This window comes from Galeopterus variegatus, unplaced genomic scaffold, assembly GCF_000696425.1.
Source record: "Galeopterus variegatus unplaced genomic scaffold, G_variegatus-3.0.2 Scaffold1378, whole genome shotgun sequence".
In the NCBI taxonomy this organism is placed as follows: domain Eukaryota; kingdom Metazoa; phylum Chordata; class Mammalia; order Dermoptera; family Cynocephalidae; genus Galeopterus; species Galeopterus variegatus.
In genome coordinates this window covers 263,163-289,710 of record NW_007727489.1, presented here as the reverse complement: position 1 = coordinate 289,710, position 26,548 = coordinate 263,163, and the positions used below count along the sequence as shown (strand labels likewise).

General features: G+C 34.9%; 1 protein-coding gene across 1 annotated transcript in view; it reads right to left on the bottom strand.

Moving 5' to 3' along the window:
- The window catches only part of SHPRH (SNF2 histone linker PHD RING helicase, E3 ubiquitin protein ligase), a 91,307-nt gene that overhangs the window by 13,733 nt on the left and 51,026 nt on the right, over nucleotides 1–26,548 (bottom strand). Inside the window, exons 22-25 of the mRNA XM_008576630.1 lie at nucleotides 25,968–26,111; nucleotides 24,873–24,974; nucleotides 21,878–21,949; nucleotides 18,885–19,073 (exon numbers count right to left, since the gene is read on the bottom strand). Of these exons, the coding sequence (XP_008574852.1) occupies nucleotides 18,885–19,073; nucleotides 21,878–21,949; nucleotides 24,873–24,974; nucleotides 25,968–26,111 (507 nt within the window). The remainder of the gene's footprint in view (nucleotides 1–18,884; nucleotides 19,074–21,877; nucleotides 21,950–24,872; nucleotides 24,975–25,967; nucleotides 26,112–26,548) is intronic.

Here is a 26,548-nt window from a genome sequence, read left to right as displayed (position 1 = left end):
TGAGACACATTATAATCAAATTGTTGAAAGTCAAAGACAAAGGGAGAATTTTGAAAGCAGCAAGATATGAGAGACTCATCACATATAATGGAACCTCCATATGGCTATTGGAAGATCTCTCAACAGAATATTGAAGGCAGGAGGGAGTGGGATGACATATTCAAAGTGCTGAAAAGAAAAAAAAACAACTGCCAACCAAGAATACTATAACCAGCAAAGCTGTCCTTAAAAAAATGAAGAAAAAATAAAGACATTCCAAGATAAAAGCTGAGGGAATTCATCACTATGAGAACTACCTTACAGGAAATGCAAAAGGGATTTCTTCAAGTTGAAATGAAAGGAAGCTAAATAACAACATAAAAACATACAAAAGTATAAAACTCAATGGTAAAGGTAAAATACACAGTCAAATTGAGAATACTCTAATGCTGTACCAGTGGTATGTAAATACTCTAATGCTTTAACAGTGGTATGTAAATCTAATATAAAGGTTAAAAGAAAAAGTATTACAAATAACTATAACTACAATAATTTTTAACAGATACACAATATAAAAATATGTAAACTGTGATATCAATACCATAAAATATGGTTGGGAGAAAAGTAAAAGTGTAGGGTTTTTGCATGTGATTGAAGTTGGGTTGTTAGCAGCTTAAATTACACTACTATAAGATGTAGTATGTAAGTGCCATGGTAACCAGAAAGAAAAAACCCTTGGTCAAAGCACAAAAGATGAAGAGAAAAGTATTACAGCATACCACTAAAAAAACAAAAACAAAAATAACAACAACAACAAAAAACCCCCGAAAAAACCCAGCAAGTAAGAAGGGAAACAGACAAACAAACTACAAAATGTAGTATTAAGTCCTTAACAACCAATAATTAATTTAAATGTAAATGAATTAAATTCTCCAATCAAAAGACACAAAGTGACTGAATGAATTTAAAAAACAGCATCCAACTATATGCCGCCTATAAGACTTTAGCTTTAAGAAGACACACTTAAGGACATATATAGACTGAAAGTGATGGAAAGAGATATTCCACACAAATGGTAACCAAAAGAGAGCAAAGGTGGCTATACTTAGATCAGACAAAAGAGATTTTAGGTTAAAAATTGTAAAAGGAAACAAAGAAGATCATTATATAAAAATAAAGGGGTCAATTCACCAACAGGACATAATAATTATAAATATATATTTACCTGACATTGGAATACCTAAATATGTAAAGCAAAAATTAATAGATCTAAAAGATAGACTGTAACAAAATAATAGTAGGGATGTCATACCACATTTTCACCAATGGATAGATCAGACAGAAAATGAATAAAGAAACATTGGACTTGAACTACACGTTAGAACAAATGAACCTAACCAACACACACAGAACTCTCCATCTAACAGTAGCAGAACACACATTCATCTCAAGAGCACACAGAACATTCTCCTGGATAGATGATATGTTAGGTCATGAAAAAGTCTTAAATTTAAGAAGACTGAAATCATATCAAGTACCTTCTGAGAATGGTATGAAACTAGAAATCCACAAAAGGAGGAATTCTGGAAAATTCACAAATATGTGGAAATTAAACATGATCCTAAACAACCAATAGGTCAATGAAGAAATGAAAAAGGAAATTAAAAAATATCTTGAGACAAATGAAAATGGAAACATAATATACCAAATCATGGGATGCAGCAAAAGCAGTTATAAGAAGGAAGTGTATAGCAATAAATCCCTACACCACAAAGAACTAGAAAAAGAGCAAACTAAGTTCAAATTTCGTAGAAGGCAAGAAATGATATAGATCAAAGAAAGAAATAGAAACTAGAAAAATAACAGAAAAGATTATGAAACTAAGAGTTGGTTATTTGAAAACAAACAAAATTAACAAACCTTTAGCTAGACTAACAAAAAAAGAAAAAAGAATCAAAAAAATAAAGTTATAAATGAAAGAGCAGACATTATTACTGATGCCATGAAAATACAAAGGATCATCAAATACTAGGAACAATTATACAACAAACTGGGTAACTAAGAAGAAATGAATAAATTCCTGGAAACATACCAAGACCAAATCACAAAGACTTAGAAAATCTAAACAGACCAACAGAGTGTAAGAAAACTTAATCAGTAATAAAAAGTCAACCATCAAAGAAGAATTCAGGACCTGAGGGCTTCACTGCTGAAGCATAACAAAAATGTGAAAAAGAACTAATATGAATCTTTCTCAAACTCTTCCAAAAACTGAAGAGGATCAAATACTTCCCAAATCATTTTAGGTGGCAAGGATTACCCTCATACTAAATCCAGAAAAGGACAATACAAGAAAAGAAAATTACAGGCCAATATCCTGGATGAACACAGAAGCAAAAATCCTCAACATGATAACTAGCAAGCTAAACTCAACAGCACATTAAAAGGATCACTTATATGATCAAGTGGGATACATACGTGGCATGCAAGGATGGTTCAATGTATACAAATAAATAATAGTGATAAATCACACTAACAGAATGAAGGAAAGATACCACATGATCATCTCAATAAGTGCAGAAAAAGCATTTGAGAAAATTTAACATCCTTTCACATAAAAACTCTTAACAATTTAGGTATAGAAGAAATGTACCTCAACACAATAAAGCCCATATATGACAAGTCCACAGCTAACATCACATTTAACAGTGAAACATTGAAAACCTTTCCTCTAAGATAAGGAACAAGACAACAGTGTCCACTATCACCACTTATGTTCAACACAGTACTGAAAGTTTTAGCAAGAATAAAAAATTAAAGGCATCCAAATTGGAAAGAAACAACTTAAACTGTTTGCAGGTAACATGATCTTATATATAGAAAACCCTAAAGATTCCACCAAAAAACTGTTAGCCCCAATAAATGTATTTAGTAAAGTTGCAGGATACAAAAGCAACACATGAAAATAAGTAGTGTTTCTATACAATAACAATGAAATATCTGGAAAGAAAAAAATCCCATTTACAATAGCATCAAAAAATAAAATACTTAGGAATAAATCTAATAAAGGAGGTGAAAGATCTGTACAGTGTAAACTATAAAACATTGATGAGAGTCCGGTCAAGATGGCAGAGTAGTTGGTTCCTGGTGTCACTCTCTCCCACAGAGTGACCAATTTGCAGCTTTTGAGCAGCGACGGAGGACCCGAAATCTGTGCTGGAGCGGACAGGAGCCGCCTGCCGTAGGACCCCAGTTCAGGTTGCTCCCCATTCCATAGAGAGACTTTAGAGCTTCTGACTTTACACACCCCGAGCCTGTCTGCCAGGGAAGGCAGGTGGGGCTGGGGAGGGACTTCTGGTGCAGACCACCCCATCTCTGTGAGTGACTCAAGTGGCTCCTGGCTCCCAGGACCCAAGCCAGATGAGCCGGTGAAGGCAGGTGGGGTGGGACTTCTGACCCAGGCCATCACATCTCTGTGAGTGACTTGAGAGGCCCCGGGCTCCCACGCCCTGAGGCAAACAAGCCGGTGAAGGCAGGCAGGGTGGGACTTCTGGCCCAGGCCATCCTGTCTCTGTGAGTGACTTGAGAGGTTCCAGGCTCCCACAACCCGAGCCGACCAGCTGGTGAAGGCAGGTGGGGCGGGACTCTGGTCCAGGCTAGTTTCTGCTGTCCAGAAGCAGCAGTCCCTTCAGGATCCAAGCCAGACAGGGTGAAACAAGTGGACTGTGACACCCCGGCCACAATGACAAAACACCAAAGGGAAGAAACCAGAAATATGTAAAATCAAGAAAGTATGTCACCACCAAAGGAAATTAATAACTTTCAAGCACTAGATCCTATAGAACAGGAAGTCTTTGAAATGATAGACAAGGAATTTAGAGTAAGAATTCTAAGGAAACTAAATGAGATATAAGAAAACTCAGTGAAACAACACAATGAAATGAGAAATTCTAAGGAAACTAAATGAGATATGAATTCTAAGGAAACTAAATGAGATATAAGAAAACTCAGTGAAACAACACAATGAAATGAGAAAAAATATACAGGATCTGAAAGAAGAAATGTACAAAGAAATCAAGGCCTTGAAAAAGAATGTAGCTGAGCTTGTGGAGCTGAAGGATTCATTCAACGAAATAAAAAACTCAACAAAGAGTTTAACCAGCAGACTTGAACAAGCAGAAGACAGAATTTCTAACCTCGAAGACAGGCTGTTTGAATTATCACAGCCAGACCAGAAAATAGAAAAAAGAATTTAAAAAAATGAAGAAAACTTAAGAGAGACAACTGACAACCTTAAGTGCTCAAATATCCGAATCATGAGTATTCCAGAAGGGGAGGAAAAAGGAAATGGCATAGAAAACATATTCAATGAGATAACAGCAGAAAACTTCTCAGGTATAGGGAAAGTCACAGATCCCTAGATTCAGGAAGCCCAAAGATCACCGAACACATTCAACCCCAAAAGTCCTCTCCAAGACAAAGAGAGAATCTAAAAAGCTGCAAGAGAGAAGCAGCAAGTCACCTATAAGGGAGCCCCAATCAGAATAAAATCAGACTTTTCATCAGAAACTCTAAAAGCCAGAAAAGAATGGGATGATATATTTAAAATACTAAAGGACAAAAAATTGCCAGCCAAGAATACTTTACCCAGCAAGGCTATTCTTCTTTGAAATGAAGGACAAATAGAATATTTCTCAGACAAAAGAAACCTGCGAGAGTTCGCTACCACACAACCAGCCCTACAAGAAATTCTCAAGGAAGTACTGGGTTTGATAACACAAAAACAACCATCACTGCCATGAATACACAAGAAAGAACAATACCTACCAGCAAGACAATAATGCTAACAAAAGAGAAAAAAAATAGTTTATCTATCACCCCAGGAAACTAACAAATACAGAAGACATACAGAAGACAAACAGAAAATTTGAAAGAAAGGAACAAAAGATACTTAAGACATCTAAAGAAAAATCAGAGTAAATCAACACCTTTCAATAACAACTCAATGTAATGGGACTAAATTCCCCATTTAAAAGACACAGACTGACTGCCTAGATTAAAAAGAGGGACCCAACAATATGCTGTCTCCAAGAGACTCACTTGACTTGTAAAGACACACATAGACTAAGAGTGAAAGGATGGAAAAAGATATATCATGCAAGTAGAAATGAAAAACGAGCTGTAGTAGCTACTCTTATATCAGATAAAAGACTTTAAAGTGAACACCATTAAAAGAGATAAAGATGGCCAATACATGATGATAAAAGGATCTATCCATCAAGAAGACATAACAATCATAAATATATATGCACCTAATGTCAGAGCAGCCAGATTTACAAAGCAAACACTATTAGATCTAAAGAAAGAAATGGACACTAACACCATAATAGCGGGGGATCTGAACACCTCACTCTCCTCATCGAACAGATCATCCAGGCAAAAAATCAACAGAGAAACACAAGAACTAAACAATACTTTAGACAAATTGGATTTGGCAGAGATCTACAGAACATTCCATCCAACAACCTCAGAATATTCATTCTTCTCATCAGCACATGGAACATTCTCCAGGATAGACCAAATGTTAGGTCACAAAGCAAGTCTTACCAAATACAAAAAAACTGGAATTATTCCATGTATTTTTTCTGATCACAATGGATTAAAATTAGAAATCAATAATAAATGCAACTCTGAAAATGATACAAACTCATGGAAATTAAACAACATTCTACTTAAAGACATGTGGGTCCAAGAAAAAATTCAACATGAAATCAAAAAATTTCTTGAAACTAATGAAAATAATGACACATCACACCAAAACCTGTGGGATACTGCAAAAGCAGTTTTAAGGGGGAAATTTATTGCATTAAATGTTTACTTCAGAAGAATGGAAAGATGGCAAATAAATAACCTAACACTTCACCTTAAAGATCTAGAAAAAGAAGAACAATCTAAACCTATCAAAAAATTTCTTGAAATTAATGAAAATAATGACACATCATACCAAAACCTGTGGGATAATGCAAAAGCAGTATTAAGGGGGAAATTTATTGCATTAAATGTTTACTTCAGAAGAATGGAAAGATGGCAAATAAATAACCTAACACTTCACCTTAAAGATCTAGAAAAAGAAGAACAATCTAAACCTAAAGTTAGTAGACAGAAAGAAATAATTAAGATCAGAGCAGAACTAAATGAAATAGAAACACAAAAAACACTACAAAAGATCAATGAAACAAAAAGTTGTTTTTTTGAAAAGACTAATAAAATCAACAAACCTTTAGCAAGACTAACAAGAAGAGAGAATACCCAAATAACAAAAATTAGAAATGAAAAAGGTGATATTACAACTGACACCTCAGAAATACAAGGAGTCACTAAAGACTACTATAAACATCTATATGCCAACAAATTTGAAAATCTGGAGGAAATGGATAAATTTCTGGCTGCACACAAATTATGAAAACTGAGCCAAGAAGATATAGAATATCTGAACAGACCAATAACAATAAAAGAGACTAAAGCTGTTATCAGAAGGCTCCCAACAAAGAAAAGCCCAGGACCGAATGGGTTCACTGTAGAGTTCTACCAAATCTTCAAAGAGGAACTGATACCAATTCTGTTCAAATTGTTCCAAAAGACTGAAACAGAGGTCATTCTCCCAAACTCATTCTATGAAGCAAACATCACCCCAATACCAAAACCATACACAGATATAACAAAAAAAGAAAACTACAGGCCAATATCCTTGATGAATACAGATACAAAAATCCTCAATAAAAAATAGATAGCAGAATACAGTAACACATACAGAAAATTATACACCATGATCAAGTGGGATTCATCCCACGGATGCAAGGTTGGTTCAACATACGCAAGTCAATAAATATGATATGCCACGTTAATAAAATCAAAGACAAAACCCACATGATCATCTCTATTGACACTGGAAAAGCATCTGACAAAATTCAACATCCTTTCCTGATAAAGACTCTCTACAAGTTAGGCATAGACGGAAAATATCTAAACATAATTAAAGCCATATATGACAAGCCCACTGCCAATATTATCCTGAATGGGGAAAAGCTGAAAGCTTTTCCCTTAAAAACAGGAACTAGAGAAGGATGCCCACTCTCACCACTCCTATTCAACATAGTGTTGGAAGTACTAGCTTGAGCAATCAGAGAAGAGAAGGAAATAATGGGCATCCAGATTGGAAAGGATGAAGTCAAGGTGTCCCTTTTTGCAGATGATATGATCCTATATATTGAACAGCCTAAAGCTTCTATGTAAAAACTCCTAGAGTTGATAAATGGTTTCAGCAAAGTTGCAGGTTACAAAATCAACAAACAAAAATGAGTAGCATTTTTACACTCCACCAGTGAACATGCAGAAAAAGAAATCAAGAAAGCTAGCTCATTTACAATAGCCACCAAAATAATAAAATATTTAGGAATAAAGCTGACCAAGGATGTGAAAAATCTCTACAAAGAGAACTACAAACCACTATCGAGAGAAATTAAAGAGGACACAAGAAGATGGAAAGATATCCCATGCTCTTGGATTGGAAGAATTAATATTGTGAAAATGTCCATACTACATAAAGTGATCTACAGATTCAATGAAATCCCCATCAAAATTCCAATGACATTTTTCTCTGAGATGGAAAAAGCTATCCAGACATCTATATGGAACAACAAAAGACCATGCACAGCCAAAGCAATCCTGAACAAACAAACAAAAAAAGCTGCAGGCATAACACTACCTGACTTTAAACTATATTACAAAGCTATAACAACCAAAACAGCATGGTACTGGCATAAAAATAGACACACAGTCCAATGGAACAGAATAGAGAACCCAGAAATCAATCCACACACCTACAGCCATCTGATCTGTGACAAAGGCAGCAAAGCTACATGCTGGGGAAGAGACTGCCTTTTCAACAAGTGGTGCTGGGATAACTGGATAATCATGTTTAGGAGAATGAAACTAGACCCGTATCTTTCAGTGTATACCAAAATCAACTCAAAATGGATTCAAGAATTAAATATACATCCTGAAACAATAAAACTCCTTAATGAAAACATAAGGGAAACACTCCAAGAAGTAGGAGTGGGTACAGAATTCATGAATAGGACCCAAAAGGCACAGGCATCTAAAGGTAAAATAAACAAATGGAATTATATCAAACTAAAAAGCTTCTGCACAGCAAAAGAAATAATCAACAGAATAAAAAAACAACCAACAGAGTTGGAGAAAATATTTGCAAAATATACATCTGACAAAGGATTAATATCCAGAATATACGAGGAATGCAAACAACTTTACAACAACAAAAATAACCCAATTAAAAAATGGGCAAAGGAGCTGAACAGACATTTCTCAAAGGAAGATATATGAATGGCCAACAGACACATGAAAAAATGCTCAATATCACTCAACATCTGGAAAATGCAAATCAAAACCACACTGAAATACCATCTCACTCCAGTTAGGATAACTAATATCCAAAAGACTGAGAACGTTAAGTGCTGGAGAGGTTGTGGAGAAAAAGGAATTCTCATCTGCTGTTGGTGGGGCTGCAAAATGATGCAGCCTTTATGGAAAATGATATGGAGGTTTCTCAAACAATTACAGGTAGATCTACCATATGACCCAGAGAATCCGCCACTGGCAATATACCCAGAGGAATGGAAATCATCATGCTGAAGGGATACCTGTACTCCAATGTTTATTGCAGTCTATATACAATAGCCAAGAACTGAATCAGCCAAATGTCCATCATCTGGTGACTGGCTAAGGAAACTGTGGTACAACTATACAATAGAATACTACTCTGCTATAAAAAAGAACAAAATACTACCATTCACAACAATATGGATGGACTTAGAGAAAATTATATTAAGTGAAACAAGTCAGGCACAGAAAGAGAAATACCACATGTTCTCACTTATTTGTGGGAGCTAAAAAATAAACACACAAACAAGTAAATGGAGGGAGAGGACAGAATAACCACAAAAATTCCTTGAACTATTTAAGTCAAGTGCACAGATATGATGTGGTGGGGGCGGGGAGGGGATGGAGAGGAATGGGTAAAGGGCATGAAAATCAAGTACAATGTATTTTGAGAAGTAAAATAAAATAAAATTAAAAATAAATAAATAAATAAAACATTGATGAAAGAAACTGAAGAAGACATAAATAAATGAAAAGACACCCTGTGTTGGACTGGAAACTTAATATCGCTAAAATGTCTTTACTACCCAAAGTGATCTACAGATTCAATGTGATTCCTATCAAAATTCCAATGACATATTTCATAGAAAAAAAATCCTAAAATTCATATGGAAACAAAAGACCTTGAGAAGCCAAAGCAATCTTGAACAACAAGAACAACTAAACAAAGCTATCACACATCTTGATTTCAAAACATAGTATAAAGCTACAATAATCAAAACAGTATAGTACTGGTATAAAAACAGACACATAGACCAATGGAACATGACAGAGAGCCCAGAAATAAATCTATGCATTTACAATCAATTTCTCTTCAACAAACTTAGCAGGACCACACAATGGGGAAAGAACAGTCTATTCAATAAATAATGTGGGAAAACTGTAATCCACATGCAATAGAATGAAATTGGACCCTTATCTACCCCATATAAAAAAAAATCAACTCAAAAAGATTAAAGACTTAAACATATGACCTGAGAAGAGACTATTATAAGAAAAAAACATAGGAAAAAAGCTTCTAGACACTGGTCTTGGCAAATGTTTTTTGGATATGACCCCAAAAGCACAGCCAAAATAGATAAATGGAATTGCATCAAAGTAAAAACCTTCTCTTCATAAAAGGAAATAATCAACAATGATGAGACAACTACAGCCTGGGAGAAAATATCTGCAAACCATACATCTGGATAAGGTGTTAACGTAAAAAAATATATAAGGAACTCAACTTAATAGCAAGAAAACAAATAACCCAATTAAATAATGGGCAAAGGACCTGAACAGACATTTCTCAAAATAAATGGCCAACTGGTATATGAAAAGGTGCTCAACAACACTAATCATCAGGGAAATGCAAACTAATACCACAATATCTTACTTCGTACCTTTTAAAAATGGCTATTATAAAAAAGACAAGAGATAACAAGCAGTGGCGAAGATGTAGAGAAAAGGGAACCCTCCTACATTACTGGTGGGAATGCAAATTAACTACAGACATTATGAAAAGCAGTATGAAGGCTACTTAAAAAAACAAAAAAGAACTACGACAGGATCCAGCAACTCCACTTCTCTGTATATATCCAAAGGAATTAAAATTAGTGTGTCGAAGAGATATCTGCAGTCCCATGTTCACTGCAGCATCCTCACAATAGCTGATATTTGGAATCAATTTAAGTGTCCATCAGTGGATGAATGATTAAGGAAAATGTGTATATATACATAATGGAACACTATTTAGCATTAATAAAGATTAAAATTCTGTCAGTTGGGACAACACGGATGAACCTGTGGAACCTTATGCTAAATGAAATATACCAGGTACAGTAAGACAAACACTGCATGATCTCACCTATACACTGGTACTTCAAAAGTTTTTGGAAAAACAGAATTAAACAATCATATGAATCTTTCCATGAGCCTTTTGAAGTACCCTAGTATGTGGTATCTAAAAAAATCAAACTCTTAGAAGCAGAGAGTAGAACAGTGGTTACCAAGGGTCGTGTGTGAGGGGTGGAGCTTGGGGAGATGTTGGTTCAAGGGTACAAAGTCTCAGGCAGGAGGAATGGTGATCTATTGTACAACATGGTGACTAAGTAAATAATAATGTATTGTATACTTGAAAATTGCTAAGAAAGTAGATTTTCAGTGTGCTCATCTCAAAAAAGTGAGGTGATGAATATGTTAATTAGCTTGATTCAACATTGCACAATGCATACATATATCAAAATATCTTGTTACGTGCCAGAAATATATATGATTTTTCATTTAATTAAGAAAAAGAACTACATTACGCACTGGATATACAAAGACAAAAAGATACATTCCCTTATCTCCAAATGCGTACAGTTTACTGCATGTTATAGAATATAGAGGAAAATAAAAAAGGACGGTTGATGTTGCTGGTTTGGCCTAAAAGCAATTTTAAATGAACACTTTATTATACACATATTATTGGGCTCTTTTAAACACTTTGCATAAAATTATTTCCAAGAGTAAGTTAGCAATTGCAAAATAATTAAAAATATTATTTGGATCCAAAGGCTTTTAGAGATATAATACTCATATGTAAATATTATTCAATTGTCCGTCCGTCCATCCATCCATCCATCCATCCATCCATTCTTTCAAATCCTTACTGAATGCCTGTTACATTCCAGGCTTTTTTCTAGATGCTAGGGATAAGGTAGTGAATAAAACAAAGTCCCTGCCTCATGAACAATGACCTCTCCACATTTTAATGGAGTTTATGCCCCCCCAAAACTAAGTTTTTCATAATTTCACAAGATAATTTATAGTTCATGTCTTAGAAGTCTCTAGTGTACATTCAATTTACTGTAAGCTATGGCTAACTTCAACAAGAGGCTCACTAACAGTTTAGAATTACAAGTGCTAATTTAGCCAGTGAATAGGAATTGTTTTCTTTTTGCAATTATATTTACTCATAACATATTCTAAAACATACAACTGCATTTAAGATTTACCAGTTAATGTTCATATGTTACATCTTATATAAAACCTGTCATATTTTACATTAAAAAATTTAAATATATTTAAGAATAATCATTTGTAGATATTTACCAAATTATTTTATGCCTACTTTAAACTCAGTCAGAATTTCATTATCAGTTTTTTTCCACCCAGATGTATAATTATATTTAGAAAGTATGAGATAGCATCACAAGTCACCTTTGAAACAAATTAACAAAAACTCAAAAAGAAAATGAAAAAACAGGATTCTACACATAGTTGAATTCTACGCCATCATACTGCTAAACATTTCTAAGAGTTTCAATGCAGAAATATACTATTCTTTTCTGTACAAAATGGCTATATAAGATGTCTCAATTACCAATAGATTTGATTGCTAAAAACAGATTCCTACACCATATTCCAGACCTAATGAGTCAAAATTTATGGGGATGGAGCCTGAAAAAAATCCTTATTTTAAAAAGCAGGCCAGTGGATTGTCAGACCTCAAAAGTTTCATTTTATGGAGCAATTCTGCATGTGTGCAGTGGCGGTGATGGGGTGGGGAGGATGCTATTTTGCTGTAGCTATATCCATGTAGTATATTTTCTTCTGGACAGTCTTCTTATGACATGAATCTTGTCCATTATAGGGTCAGGGTTTCCATTGGCAAAAATGCTTTGTATGAAACCTAGCCAAACGTAGGACACAGGGAACATGCCACGTGGGTCATATGTTCTGCCAAGAGGCCTACTTCATCCAAAATGCCTGGCAGTTGTCAGAACTTGCAAGGGGAATTTTGTTTACTTTGTGAAATGCCCAGTAGGTTCCAAAGGTCATTTAGGAATACTGTCACATTGTTGTTAGGGAAGATACGTTCTTTAACTTAAGTGTGCATCCACCAAATGAGACATTTTTGATCCCAATCTTCATTTTATTTCCATGGTCTATCAATAGGATTCCTTACATTGTAAAGTCTCTTCTTTCCAATGCTACTAGAAAAAATTGTCTAATACTATTTAATACTATTTTTATGTTCTCCAAATACCTATTATCTGCTGATCAGCTGTATGATTAAGGACTATGTATGATATCATGTATTGTTTGCTATGTCCAAGAGTCTTGACATGAATATGTACAGTGAAACAAACATTTTCAATAATACAAAACTTCAATGAAATAAAAAATTACTTCTCAATATTTATGAAGGATCAGGGAGGGATTTGATAATCAACAACAGTACAAAAGAAAAACACCCCTAGGTTTAGGAATAGTTTGAACTAATAGTGCTAGGACTTGAAAATAATGACTTAATTATTTGCATAGAATCATCTTTATTTTATGTATAAGTATGATTACTTCTTCAATTCCAAGATAGGTGATAAATGAGGAAGTTTCAGAGTCTGAAGAGGTGAAGTCTGAGAATACAATAAGCAGATGCTTCAAAAATAAAGTGACAGTAGGGCAGAAATATGACTGGAATCAAAAGAAATGACAGGTAGCAGAAGGCAGAAGTGACAGACAAAAATGGTGACAGACAAGGAGGCAAGAGGCAAACATAAATGTGGCAAGAAGCAATGTGAGAATTTGTAAAACTTGCTTGCATAAGAGGTACAACACTCAGTCATGTGTGAAATAAAAAGGAAATGTAAGTATATATGCAGCTAAGACAAAAGGGAAGTTATTAAAACTTTAGTAATTCTATAACCTTATAATTTTTTATAAGATGCTTCAATGAATTCTTATATTCATCAGTACCCATGAAAAACAGGAAGAAATGAGAGCACAATAAACGGTATTTCTACACTCACATCCTTGTCCTAACAGGACAGCAAATGTAACTGTCCTGGACTCTCTCCTGGGTGTCTAGGAAAGCTGCCATAAAATGAACAGGTGTTTGGGTGTGATGGGCTCAATTTCACAGAGGCTGTGCTGCTGTTTATTGGTAGCTAGAGCAATCACTTCTTCAACCTCACTGCTCTTTCTTATGCTAGTTCCTCACACTGTAATGAATGCTTTCACCTAAGAGTGTACCGCCTCTTCTTAGACACAAATGCCATCTGTGGCTCTTGGGATGCCTGTGGCCAGAGGAAGAGATAGAAGAGAAAGAAGGGCTAAGAAAGACTATCTATGAGAAGGAAAAGAAAGAAACTACAGGAGTGGGAAGAAAGTGGGAGAGAGGGACTAGGAAAAAGAATAGCTCTTTGTGTGGCAAGCAGAGTAAGAACAACCATCAAATCCCTCAGGAATGGTCAGTAGATTGCACCATAAGTCACCTACTTCTTCACTCAGCAACTCTCGCATTTGCTTTAAAAATACACACTTTTCAAGGGGATTCCCAGATAACAGGACTAGATGATCTTTAGTTACGATCCTCTCCTCACTTATCCTTGCCCGTGCTGTTATTCTCACAGAGCTCTGCAGTTTGTAGTTCCCTCCTGCTTGCTCACCCTCCCATTTTTCTCCTACTCCTGAACCCTTAGGTGGTGCCCTATGAAGCCTGTGCTTTATTATCAACAAACTCTTCCACAGTTTTTGCCTTTTGTAGAAATATTGCTGTTTACTTCTTTGCTTTAATTAGAATCTGGTTGCCCTTTGAGCATACTGCTTTCTCAGCAGCCCTTTTGAATGGAGAATGTTTATTCTCTCATACTCCTTGCACCTGAGCATTGGTATTATTTTCTTTGGACCCCAAATGCAGCTTTTCAATCATTATTTCTCATTTTTGTAAAAATTTCCATGCTTTCAAGCCTCATGAATCCCACTTATTCCCTAGCCTTTGCTGTCATTTATTTACTGAACACTTCGTTCACTAAAGAACTTAATGCTTACCTCACCATTTTTAACTTTACATCTCAAGTCGAGATATACACTGTCCACCTGGACAACCCATCCAACATTCAGGTCTCACTGCTTCATCTTCTAGCACCCTTTCTCTTCCACCTGACCTGAGGCACCTACTTCTATAATCCTATCTAGAGCACTTAATATCTGTCTTCTCTGAAATGACTAAGATCTCTTATTCTCAGAGAAGGACTCTTGCTCTTACAGCTTGTTTGTTCAATAGCCTAACTTAACAGTTGTTACTTGACTTCAGTGAAACCTCTACTCTCTCTCTATACATCAACACTCTTCCTGTCTTTTCAAAAAACTTGTATTACAGATTATTGCTTCTCTCTCCTATGTCTTCAACCTATCTTTTTTTCCTTCCCTCACTTGTGATTAAACATGCTTAAGAATCTTTTATCTTAAAAAAAAATGCACTTCATATTTCTGGTTATAACTCAGTTTCCTACTTCACAGCTAAATGCCTGAAATAGTTGGGTATTTTCTTTCTCCACTTATTCACTTCCTGTGCACTCCCCTATCCTTCCTAGTCTGCTTTTTGCCTCTACATTTCTACTGAAAGTACTTCTTCTGAAGTCATCAATTACCTCCATTAGCCAAATTAGTCCATATTGCAGCTGACTGACCTTTGGCATCATCACACACAGCTCACTATCTCCTTACTGAAGCCGAGTTTCCTGTAGCCTCTACTGACAGTAAACTCTCCTAAACTGCCTATGTCTTTAGTTGCTCCTTCTCAGGCTCCTTTTCCAGCCTCTCCCCACTATACTCAATCTTCAAAAAGTCATGAACTCTGTAGGACTTGATCTAAAGTTGACTTCTCTATCTCTTTCCTCAGGTAATCTCATTCAATCCCATGGCTTCAAAGATCATTCATGCCAGTGACTCTTAATTTTGTATTTCCAGCTCCACACATCAACACCTTTCTGGATAGTTCTACTTGGACGTCTCTGGCTTCTCAAGTATAGTATTTCTAAATGTACTCCTCTTCCAAATACCTTATATCAGTAACCATACCATTATACACCTGATTTTTCACATCAGAAACCAGAGGCTCATCTAAGAAATCTCCTACTTCACCAATGCCTCCAACATTGTAGCTTACTAATGAGCTTTACTCTAGATGTATCTTAAATATACTTACTTCTCTCCATCTCCACTGCCATCAACCTAATAAAAGGCACCATTACCACTGTTGTAGCCTCCTAAACCGGTCTCTCCAAACTTCCTACTCTTTCTATTCCTGTTAATCTACTCATATTTTCCACACTGCAACAAGAGGGATCTTTTAAAAATCCAAATCCAATCATGATACTTACCTGCTTATAAAATTTAATGACTTTTGGCTTATATGAAAACATAATAGTCCCCACTTATCCTGAGGGGATATGTTCCAAGACCCCCAGTGGGTGCACTGAAACCACAAATAGTACCAAACCAGACTGCCTTCAATTAGAACTAGTTTCTGTTCATGTCTTCTATTCACAAATTTAATGCCTTTTCCATCTTAACTAAGCACTTAGCACCTACTGTGGCCCTAACTTTTGCAGTCTGAGGTGTGACAGTAAAACTTTTTCATTCTTCACAATTTCACGGATAGAAGATGTGTACTTAGCAACCTCAGTATACAATTTTTTTCTTTCCTTATTAAGTAGAGAACATTCACCTTTTCACTTAAAGAAAGCACTTTATGCTTCTCTTTGGTATATCCAAATTGCCGGCATCATTACTCTTGCATTTGGGGCCATTATTAAGTAAAATAAGGATTACTTGGACTCAAGCACTGCGATACCACAACAGTCAATCTGATAACTGATAGCTGTGGAGTGAATGCCGGGCAGGTAGTGTATACAGCATAGATAGCTGAACAAAGGGATTATTCACATCCTGTACTGGATGTAGCAAGATGATGTATTTTGTCATGCTACTCAGAACAGCACGCAATTTAAAACATATGAATTTTGGACCATGCGTAACTGAAACCATGGAAAGTGAAATTGCAAATAAGGGATGACCACTGTAAAATTCCCTAATCTTCAGATGGCCCTTCAACATCAGTCTCCATTAGGTCTCCAGACTCACATGATTCCATTCTCCATCTTGCTATCTACACTGCAAGAACTCAGGTCCACTTGGGCCCTTCTTGTTTCAGGCCTTTCCACATAACTTTCTTTTTTCTGTTTGGGTGCCTTCTCCCCACGTTGGCTAATCTAGTCATCCCTTACTTACCTGCTTAACTGTCATTCCCTGAGAAAAGCCAGGTTTGATTTTCTTTGGTAATGCTTATCACAATTAAAAGACATTAATTTTTTTTTCTTATAAAGTTTTTCTTTTAATCACTAAGCATTAAAAAATCTCACACAACTGGAGATTCTCATAATGGCTTTTAGTCTGAATGCTTCCCACACTTTGCTTAGAAAGAGAACAACAAAAAAAGACTTTTCAGAATATTACTTTTTCAACTGTATGGATGACTTAGAGTAGATACCAAATTCGCAATTTACAAAAAAAAGAAAAAGAATTCATTTTTACAACTGGTAGTATCACTGGATCAACTGGAGGTATCACTACTGAGGTATAACTTCTTCATCTGTTGATGAATTGTGCTCAACTCCCTTTTCATTCCTGATATTAGAAGAATAAATATTGCTTTCTGTTTTAATTTATCAATATACAATATAGTTGATTTTTGTGCCCCTTTATCAATTCCTCCTTTGCCTCCCTCCCTTTCCCCTCTTCCTACCATCGACATCATATCTGTTCACATGTCTTAACAAAATCAAGGAATTGTTGTGATTGTTTTTAATGCTTGTTCTTCCTGTCCCAAATTAAACATCTTTCCTCCACTGCCAAACTGTAAAATCCATGAAAGCAGTAACCAAATCTGTTTTATTCATGAGTGTATATTGCATCTGCAAGGCCTAGCATACTGTGGGGCACACAGAATGTGTCCAATATCTATGTGTGGAATGAATGAATTGATGGATGAATGAATAAATGTTCACTCCAACTTTGACATTCCACTTATCCCAACACACTAGAGAGCAATGTAACTGATATTTTCATGTTTTCCTCAGATAATGGTGGGAAAAAAACAGCAATTAAAAATTCTTTAATTCAACTATTTTTTTTTTTGTCTTTTGTCTTTTTTCCGTGTCCGGCAATGGATCGCAACCCTCAGTGTTGCCCCTGTACCGGACCGGGGACCGGCAACGGGATCGCAAACCTTGGTGTTGATCCCGCGCCTCGCTCAGCCAGTGAGCAGGAACCGGTCTGTATATGGGATCCGAACCCTCGGACGGGAGCGCTGCCGCGCTTCCCAAGCAGCGCACCATCCAGTGCGCCACCGGGCCGGCCCTTTAATTCAACTATTAGACTACAATTTAACTCAACTATAGTCCAATATATAATTCAACTATTTGTCCAATATTTAATTCAACTATTCAACTATAGTTTTCTGGGTGGGAGGGGACCCTTAAAAACTGCCTAACTCCTGGCCATAAATTTCAACCTTTAGTTAATTCTACTCATAAAATATATTCTTTAAAAAAAATGAGAAGAGAGTATCAAAGAACCAAGAGGAGAAGGAATTAATAAAGAAGACTCCATTACTTCTTGTTTAAGAGCCAGCCCCACCATTCTCTAAACTACTCCTTCAGGCCCATATTCACTACTACATTTATATATGGATATGTGCTGTGTCTAAGTTTGGCCGGAAAAATTTAAAAAGCATGTTTAATGAAAACAAGGAACACAAAGTCTAGTAAAGGCTTTTCATTAAATAAGTACCCCTTAGGCAAAAAAATGCAACTACAGATCCTGTTTGGATCTCAAATTATAGCAATTTCCTTAAGATTCTGGGAAAAAAATTAGGAAAATAAAGCCAAATTTCAGTCCGTGCCATTTAAAAGTGCACCATCTCTTTCTGGTGACAGTCTTCACTAACTTCAGTTATTTTTTCCTTCCATTTGGTTGGGCACATCCTTTTTTCCTGATATCCAGGGTTGAGTAAAAAAATGAGGAAAGAGATTTCTTTAAATAAATCTCTAATTTAATCAGAGGTCTATCTATTTGAAGTAGACAGAAACACTTTAGAAGATGATAAGAAACTGGAATTCTAAGATGTTACTTTTTTGTCAAAGTGGGCATGACTACTGCTAACCATGTTTGAGTAGGCATTCTTGTGTTCCTCCCACAATGAAAAAGTAATTGATAAAACTGAGGCTTTCAGGCTGTGTATCCACGGACATTTCACCGTGCTGACCTTTTTCTTATTTTAACTCTCTCACTGGCTAGATACTAATTCCTATTACATTGCTCTAAGTATGCTTCTACATGTTCTTGATCTACTTTACCTTCACAGGGATGTCCTCTTCCTGGCTTGCTTTCTCTGAGGTGAAGACATACGAGATTTCCTTGTGAGATGTGTTCTGGCGGCAGATGGCACACTTAATGGAGCTTCTGTGAGACCCCACACTGTATTGTTCGATGATAATAGCAATGCATTCATTACAGAAACAGTGTCCACAGGTCAGTACTGCCCACTAAAAAGAAAACACATAGAACAAGCCTCAGTGTGAAGCTATCAAAGACGCCTTATGATCTATAAAAACATTAAAAGGAAGAGAGGGAGTCACAATTTCACTTCCTAAATATTTCATGACATTAACCTTTAAGTCATAAAAGCCAAGTTGTGCTTTTAAATTGTATTTTAGTCCGAACAGTGTGAGCTTTCATAGTCTTTAGTTCTGCTCACTCTAATAGTGAGCATAATAGTCAGTCAGTCATTGTTACTTTGTAAGAAGTGGGTGTTCTCATTTCAGTATTTAGGAAAAATGCAAATTACCCCTTCAGCACTCTAACAGGAGATATAATACAGGGACTGGGAATAACATTAACTTGGAGATAATATCATGCTCAATATAGTCTATTTAATTTATTAAACAGCTTTATATTTTTACGTGTTAAAGTACTTATATAGAAAATTAGATGAGCTATTTTCTCAGAATGATTTTATGGACCCAGCACACTTCCACTGCATACTCTGCTAGCTTCAGATTTATTTTAAAAGTGGTTCAGGATATATTTTAAAAACTTCAAACTAACAAAAAGGTATTTTTGAGAAACCCCTTGTCCTATTTAAGGAAAAGTAAAATAATCCTCTGAATCTCTGGTGCACACCATGCAGATTTTTCCTCTCTCTGGCAATGGTGGGTGTAGAAGAGAATTACAATAGTCTAGCTGTCAGTTCTAAAGCTATGGCATCTTATGCAAATTATTTAACCTTTTTCATCTGGCAAAACTGAGTGGTTTTATGAATGACAAAGCTCCTAAATCCTGAGCTATGTTTTTCCTAGGATTTGGATATGCACAGACTTGTAAGAAAAAGTGTGTGATTGTGCCACTGGAGGTACTTTGCAGGATAGACTAATAGACTCCTTGGAAAAGAACTCACACTAAGGGAAGAGAAAATTGAGGTATACACTCTTGATTTCGAAACAATTATTGTGTTCAGATTCCCATACTGGCCAGCCACCACCTCAAAAATAAAATAAAACAGTAAAAAATAAATAAATAAAATAAAATAAAATACTATAATTATTGAGAAGGGGGAAGGGTTATTTGGGGTTTCATTGGCTAATACTATTCATATTGTTCTCTAGATGGTTCTCTGCTCTCAAGGACTTGTGTCAGAGTCCTCAGGAGCTGAGGCTATAACAAAACTAAAGAAATGTTTCACTAGCATTTTTGCATGACACAGAGCAGCACTCTTCTGTATGCCATGCACCTCCAGAACCACTGGGAATGAAAGGGAGGGATGAAAGCCCTAGTAGAGAGGGCTTTTGCAACTCATGGGAGCTCAGAATGGACAAGGTGAACAGAAAGACAGGTCTACCTCTATCTGTAATAAAGAAAAAAAACCAGAGATACCTGGCACCTGAGTATGAGGAGTGACAGGATGACTAAAGTGGCTCAAATAAAAGAACAGACAATGGCAATGCCTCTAGGGCCATCATCCAATATATATGAGTTACCTCTGACAGATTTTAATTTAATAGAACTAAATTAGAAGGGAGGAGGAGAATTGGGAAGGTAAAGGGAAAGGATACAGAGTTCCTACAGATTGTGGGTATGAACAGAGTTTGTTACTATTATTGTTATCCAATACGTTTTTCTAAGTGTAGACCTAGCTACACTAGAATTAAATGAAATAACGTATACAAAAAAAATTTAAAAAACAAAGATGCTTAAGACAAAATGAAATAAAATTTCTCAGACAATCCAGTTGCATGAATCTCATCAAAACTAAAAGCAAAAAGACATTACTCTATGTCATGACCCTTTTCATTTTTATCACATTTTTATCACCTTTTTTATCACTGACTTCTGTCAGAAGTCATCAGTATTGGTACACTTAATATTCTTCTGCTCAGTGTCTAATGTAATATTTATCCTCTTGAGATCTATAACCAAATAGAGTATCTTTTGAAATCTCACTTTTTCCATAAGTCTTGGAAACTAAAGGTACTTTCTTCCCTAATTACTGCTGGTCAGAATATGGAACTCATACATTTACCTTTCTACTCTCATTCAGTTCTATAATACAAAAAACCTGTCAAGAATTTTTTTTACTTGTTTAACAGTAACAGGCTTATCTTTCAGATTCTGAAAAGCAATGAATATTCTGATATTGTATATATTATTATACAAAGCAGAAACTTATGGTTTCATAAATCACAGTTGGTAGGATAAAAATATGAATTTCTTAGAGGAAAACTAATATAGTACTGTCATGTTTATGGACATTTACACAATGATATTCACAAAGAAATATACTTATCTTCTAAAAATCACATCTAAATCCCCCTAGAAGAGATATTATTTGTACTTTAAAGCTTAGGATTAGGAGATAATAATAATACTAAGTAAGTGCTATGTTACTATACCTTTGTAATACCTTGTTAAGTAAATATATGCATATTGTATTAATTTCTGTACAATTACCAAATAACTACAACTATGTTAACCAACAAAGTCAAATTACTTGAACACAATCTTGTGACTGGTAACAATGTTCAAAACTACACATCTTTAATGAAAAAGATGGGATCACTTTAGAAATATTTTTTCATATCACTTAGGAAAAACGCTGCTCAAACATACGTAGCACTAAGCATGTCATCTAACCTCTGGCCCTACTTTTAACATGGAAGTAATACCTGCCTTTCATACAAAGTTGTCATGAGAAAAAAAAAAGAAGACACAAAAGAGAGAGATTATGTATGTAGAAGCCTTTCAAAACTGTGAGGTGTCTTATAAATGCATGTGATGTTTATTATAATTTCACCTGTTTTCCCAGCTGTCGAGCACAGATTGGACAAGGTTCTGGATTAATACCGCCTGATGTTTTATCTTGAGACTATCCAAAAAAGAAGAATACAAAAATGTATTAGTTACATTTTTACATTTAAAACCTAATACATGCTTTACAACTCATTTATAGAAGTAAATGCTGGCAATCACAATTTAAATAATCTAATAATTGAGATGATCTAATAATTTATATATTATCTACTATTATTATTCCTGGAACTTGAAAATAACATTTATTTAAAAAATGAAGAAAAAAATAGAAACAATTTTTATTATAGTTTAATGATCATATTTCCGTTTTGTGATTATAATAGAAACCAAAATTAAAAGCAAAATACAACAGCTAAATTTTCAAAATTTTATTTTAAGTATAGATTTTGTAATAAAGAAATATCAATTATTTAAAAAACATAATTTAGAATTTTGAAATAAAGCTTCATTATAAATTGTCGAGAAAATCTGTACTTATTCTGCATGTCTTCTTGGCATAATACCATAGATATCGGAAGAAGCAGCATTTATTTACATAACATAAACTCCTTATTAATAATGGCTTCTTCTCTGCATCATTTTTCTAATATCATTAAGGAAAATAACTAGAAAGCAGAAATGTTACTGATTTCAGAACTCTCCATGTCTAGAAATTATATCTAAATAAAACAGCTTTTCAAAATCCCCTTAAAATTATTACAAAAACTGGAAGAGTTTCAGAAAGGTCACCAAATGAACATGTTTTAAAAAAACTGAGGAAAACATAAAGGAAAGTAAATTAGACTAGAAGATCACTAAAGTTTTTGTCTGTGGTTTCACTAACCAAATAATTAAACATAAAACAAATTACTTTTTGATTTACAGTTATTTTTAAAAAAAGCTAAATTTTTGCATGTATTCAGCAACTCTAAGAGTTCAAAACAATTCCATTAACTTAAATGAAAGTATGCAGACATTTTAAAAAGTTGAACTGAATGATTCTTTTCCTGTTAATTATTAATTTCTGTTTCAGACAATGTATAATAAGTCATCTAAAAGCATAGTAGCTTAAAACAGACATACATTTTTCATGATTGTACAGGTGATCTGGGTAATTCTGGAATAGGCTTACTTGGCTGGGGCTCAGTGGTCGAGGATGGCCTCATGATCATGTCTGACAGTTGGAAGGCTAGCTAGTCTATGGCGAGGGCTGAGCTGAAGGCTCTGCTCCTCAAGAAAGGTAATCTAGGCTTCTGCACAGTCTCAGAGTTCCAAAGACTAACAAGTTTGGGAGAACTCCAATATGCATGGGACTTTTCAGGTCTCTGCTTGTGTCAAAAGATCAAAAGCAAGTTATCTGACCAAGCTCAGAGTCAGTATGGGACAGAATTGCTAACAGGCATGTATACATGGAGGGGTATTACTGTAGCACTTTGTGAACAATTTACTATAATTTACAGTAAGTCTTCTTTTCTAGTATATTTAAAAAGACAATTGGCACTTTTTCCATGAAGGGCCCGATGGTAAATATTTTAGGCTTTGTGGGCCATATGGTCTGTGTTGCAACTACTCAACTCTGTTATTTCAGAATGTAGACTATATTCCAGTAAAGCTCCACTTACAGAAAGGTAGTAGTCTGGATTTGTCCCATGCATATTAGTTTGAAGATCCCTGATTTAAAGTTATAAATTTCTCTCTAAGCATTCCTTAGCTGTTCTGTCCCATATATTCACTTTCATTCAGCTCAGAATATTTTCTAATTTCCATTGCTACTTCTTTGACCCATGGGTTATTTAGAAGTGTATTGTTAATTTCCAAACATTTGGAGATTTATCTAGTTATTTTTCCATTACTGATTTCTAGTTTAATTCTTCTTTAGTCAGAAAACATACCTTTGCATAACTTTAATCCTTTGAAAATGTGAAGAGTTGCTTTTTTAATCAGCATAAGGTCTATCTTGGTACATATTCCATGTATACCTAAAAAAATGTATCTGCAGTTGTTGGATGTAACTGCTGTATTCTGAGTTGTTGATCTGTGTCAATTAGGTCATGTTTGTTCAGTGTCCAAATGTTTTAGAAAATTCTCAGCCATTATCTCTTCAAGTTGCTCCTGCCCCATTCTACCTCTCTTTTTCTCGTCAACTTCAATTACAAATATTCCAGATATGACTATGTCTCGGATTTCTTTCACTATATTCTGTTGTTTATTTTTCTTTCCATGTTTGTTCAAGTTGAATATTTTGTATAATACTGTGCTTGAGTTCACTAACCCTGTCTTTTTCTGTGCCTGGTCTCCATCCAATGAGTTTTTAATTTCAGACATTGTATTTTTACAGTTCTAAAATGTCCATTAAATTCTACTGTGTAGATTCCAATTCACTTTATCTATGTTGTCCAGCTTTCTTCTAATAAGGTGCTCTGCCAACTGGCTAGCTATAAATTCTTGCAATAAAATGGAATTATATGTATCAACTGACTCATCAATGAATAAGTATCCTATATAATACTTTGATCACAACTCAGAAAACATGTTGTGCATTACATTAAATAATTGAAGTCTAACTTCAATATGATGTCTTCTGATTTAGTAGCTTTCCAAACATATTTCACAGTTTCAAATAATTTAAAAAATATCTATGTATGTAGAAATGAATGAATATGTATATATTATATAATGCAGTCTTCACCCAGAGGTATGTTGTAATACCTCTCCTATTCAAGGCACTGAATTCTAGTCCATTCACATTGTCCTTTACTATATAATGCATGCCTTTCCTATCATCTGTGTAACTTATAAGTTCTATAGATATAATCTTCTTTTGTGATCTGCGTAGCAACTGTAGACATAGCTAGTGTTCTGGCTCATATAACACAAACAAATAAAAGATTAATTTAAAAACCCTGCAGAATTATGGGACTAACAGATTAAATGGAAGAAATCCCTAACTGGCTGATAATAATATAGTATGGGAAAAAAGCATCTTTTAGAAACAATACCTTTTCCAAATTAGTTAGGTAAAGAAGCTGCCCAAGTTTTTTCTGAAGCTGTGATGTAGCAACAGCTTTATCATTTAGTAGTTTTATACGATTTTGTTCTACCTAAAAAAAACACAAAAAACAAAAAAACTTTATTTCCTCTCAGAAAGATGGTTAAATTATATTAAACATGCACAATTCTTCTTCAATAATATAAATGTGTCCTGTCTTAAGAAAACCTATTTATATTTTAAAATGCAAACTTGCAAAATGGATAGTAGGTAATATATTTCAAAAAGACTTTTGCTTTATAGAAGACAAAATTCAGTGTGGAGTTCTTTAAAGAATAAATGTCCTTATAAAAATCGACCCAAGTTCCATTTGCATACAATTTTTCATAATACATCCATGGGATGAAGAAAAATTAAATGATCTGCTGCTCTGGCCTGAGTGATTTACTGAAATCCAGGAAACAATCTTGCTGTCCTTCCCCCTCCTGCCCTCTAACCCAATATATATATAAGACATAAAAATAAATTACAAAGGAAATAATATTTTTAATGTGGAACAGAGAAGACTGACGGAGATGTTTTAATCCTGGGACATAAAGACAGATTTATTAGAGGATAAGCTGTAAATATCTGCTCATCACTAGCAGAAAAAAACTGTATATAAGTTTTTTTGTTTATTTTTGGCATCTGGCTGGTAACAGGGATCAAACCCTGAACCTTGGTGTTATCAATACCGTGTTCTAATCAACTGAGCTAACAAAAGCTAGCCCAAAAAGTTTTTAGTTTTTCTTAAGAAAGATTTTTCTAGTTTGATAAGGTTGAGGTATAGAAAATATGTCTAAAAGTGACTGATAATACCCACAGATTTCAGCACATAGCAGGTGCTTAAAAATAGATGAATGTGCTCTGGAGAGAAACAAAAAAACTGTACTAAAATAGTGGACGCTAAGCATGTATTAGATGTAAATTGCTCATCTTTGACCATTTTTGATCGACAAAATAAGAATAGAGATTAAACACACACTTTATAGATCACTTTCCTCTTCTATGGATTTCTGTGACATCTACTTGCTGTGCCTTTTTCCGTGATTTACTTGATAATTACCTCATGTGGCTCAATGATATGAAGAACGGGGGGATTGGGCTTAGGTTCCTTAGGATGACGCACTCTTAGTCGTTCTGTGGCCATTGCAAGCTCATCCACAGCAGATACACGATTCCGCAGAGCCATCCAATATTCATGAAGCAACTGGAGAAACAGAAAAGACAAAGAAACTGGTAGAGAATATAATTAAAATTGGTTAAAGCCACCAAGATGTGCTTTGAGAAAAAGTCTTTAGTGAGGTTTTAAGACATACATTTTTTCATTAAGTGTCTAAGGTACAAGGAATTCCTTGGGCCATTCATAGGATGAAGTAGTATGACTGAAAAATCTCTCTGATTTACTGCCTCTTCAGATTTTTAGGAACAGAATACCCAAAGATTTCTTGGTGGGACCAAAGGACTTCCCAGATCAGTATTAGGCTAATGCAATCTCCTCTCTGTTGTGTTTTTTAAAAAAATAGTTTTATTATAACATATTTCACATATTCATAATAATATGTGCTGTGGTAACAAGAATACTAAAATGTACAACTGAGTACCAACCACACATTTTTTTTTTTTTTTTTTTTTTTTTTTTTTTTT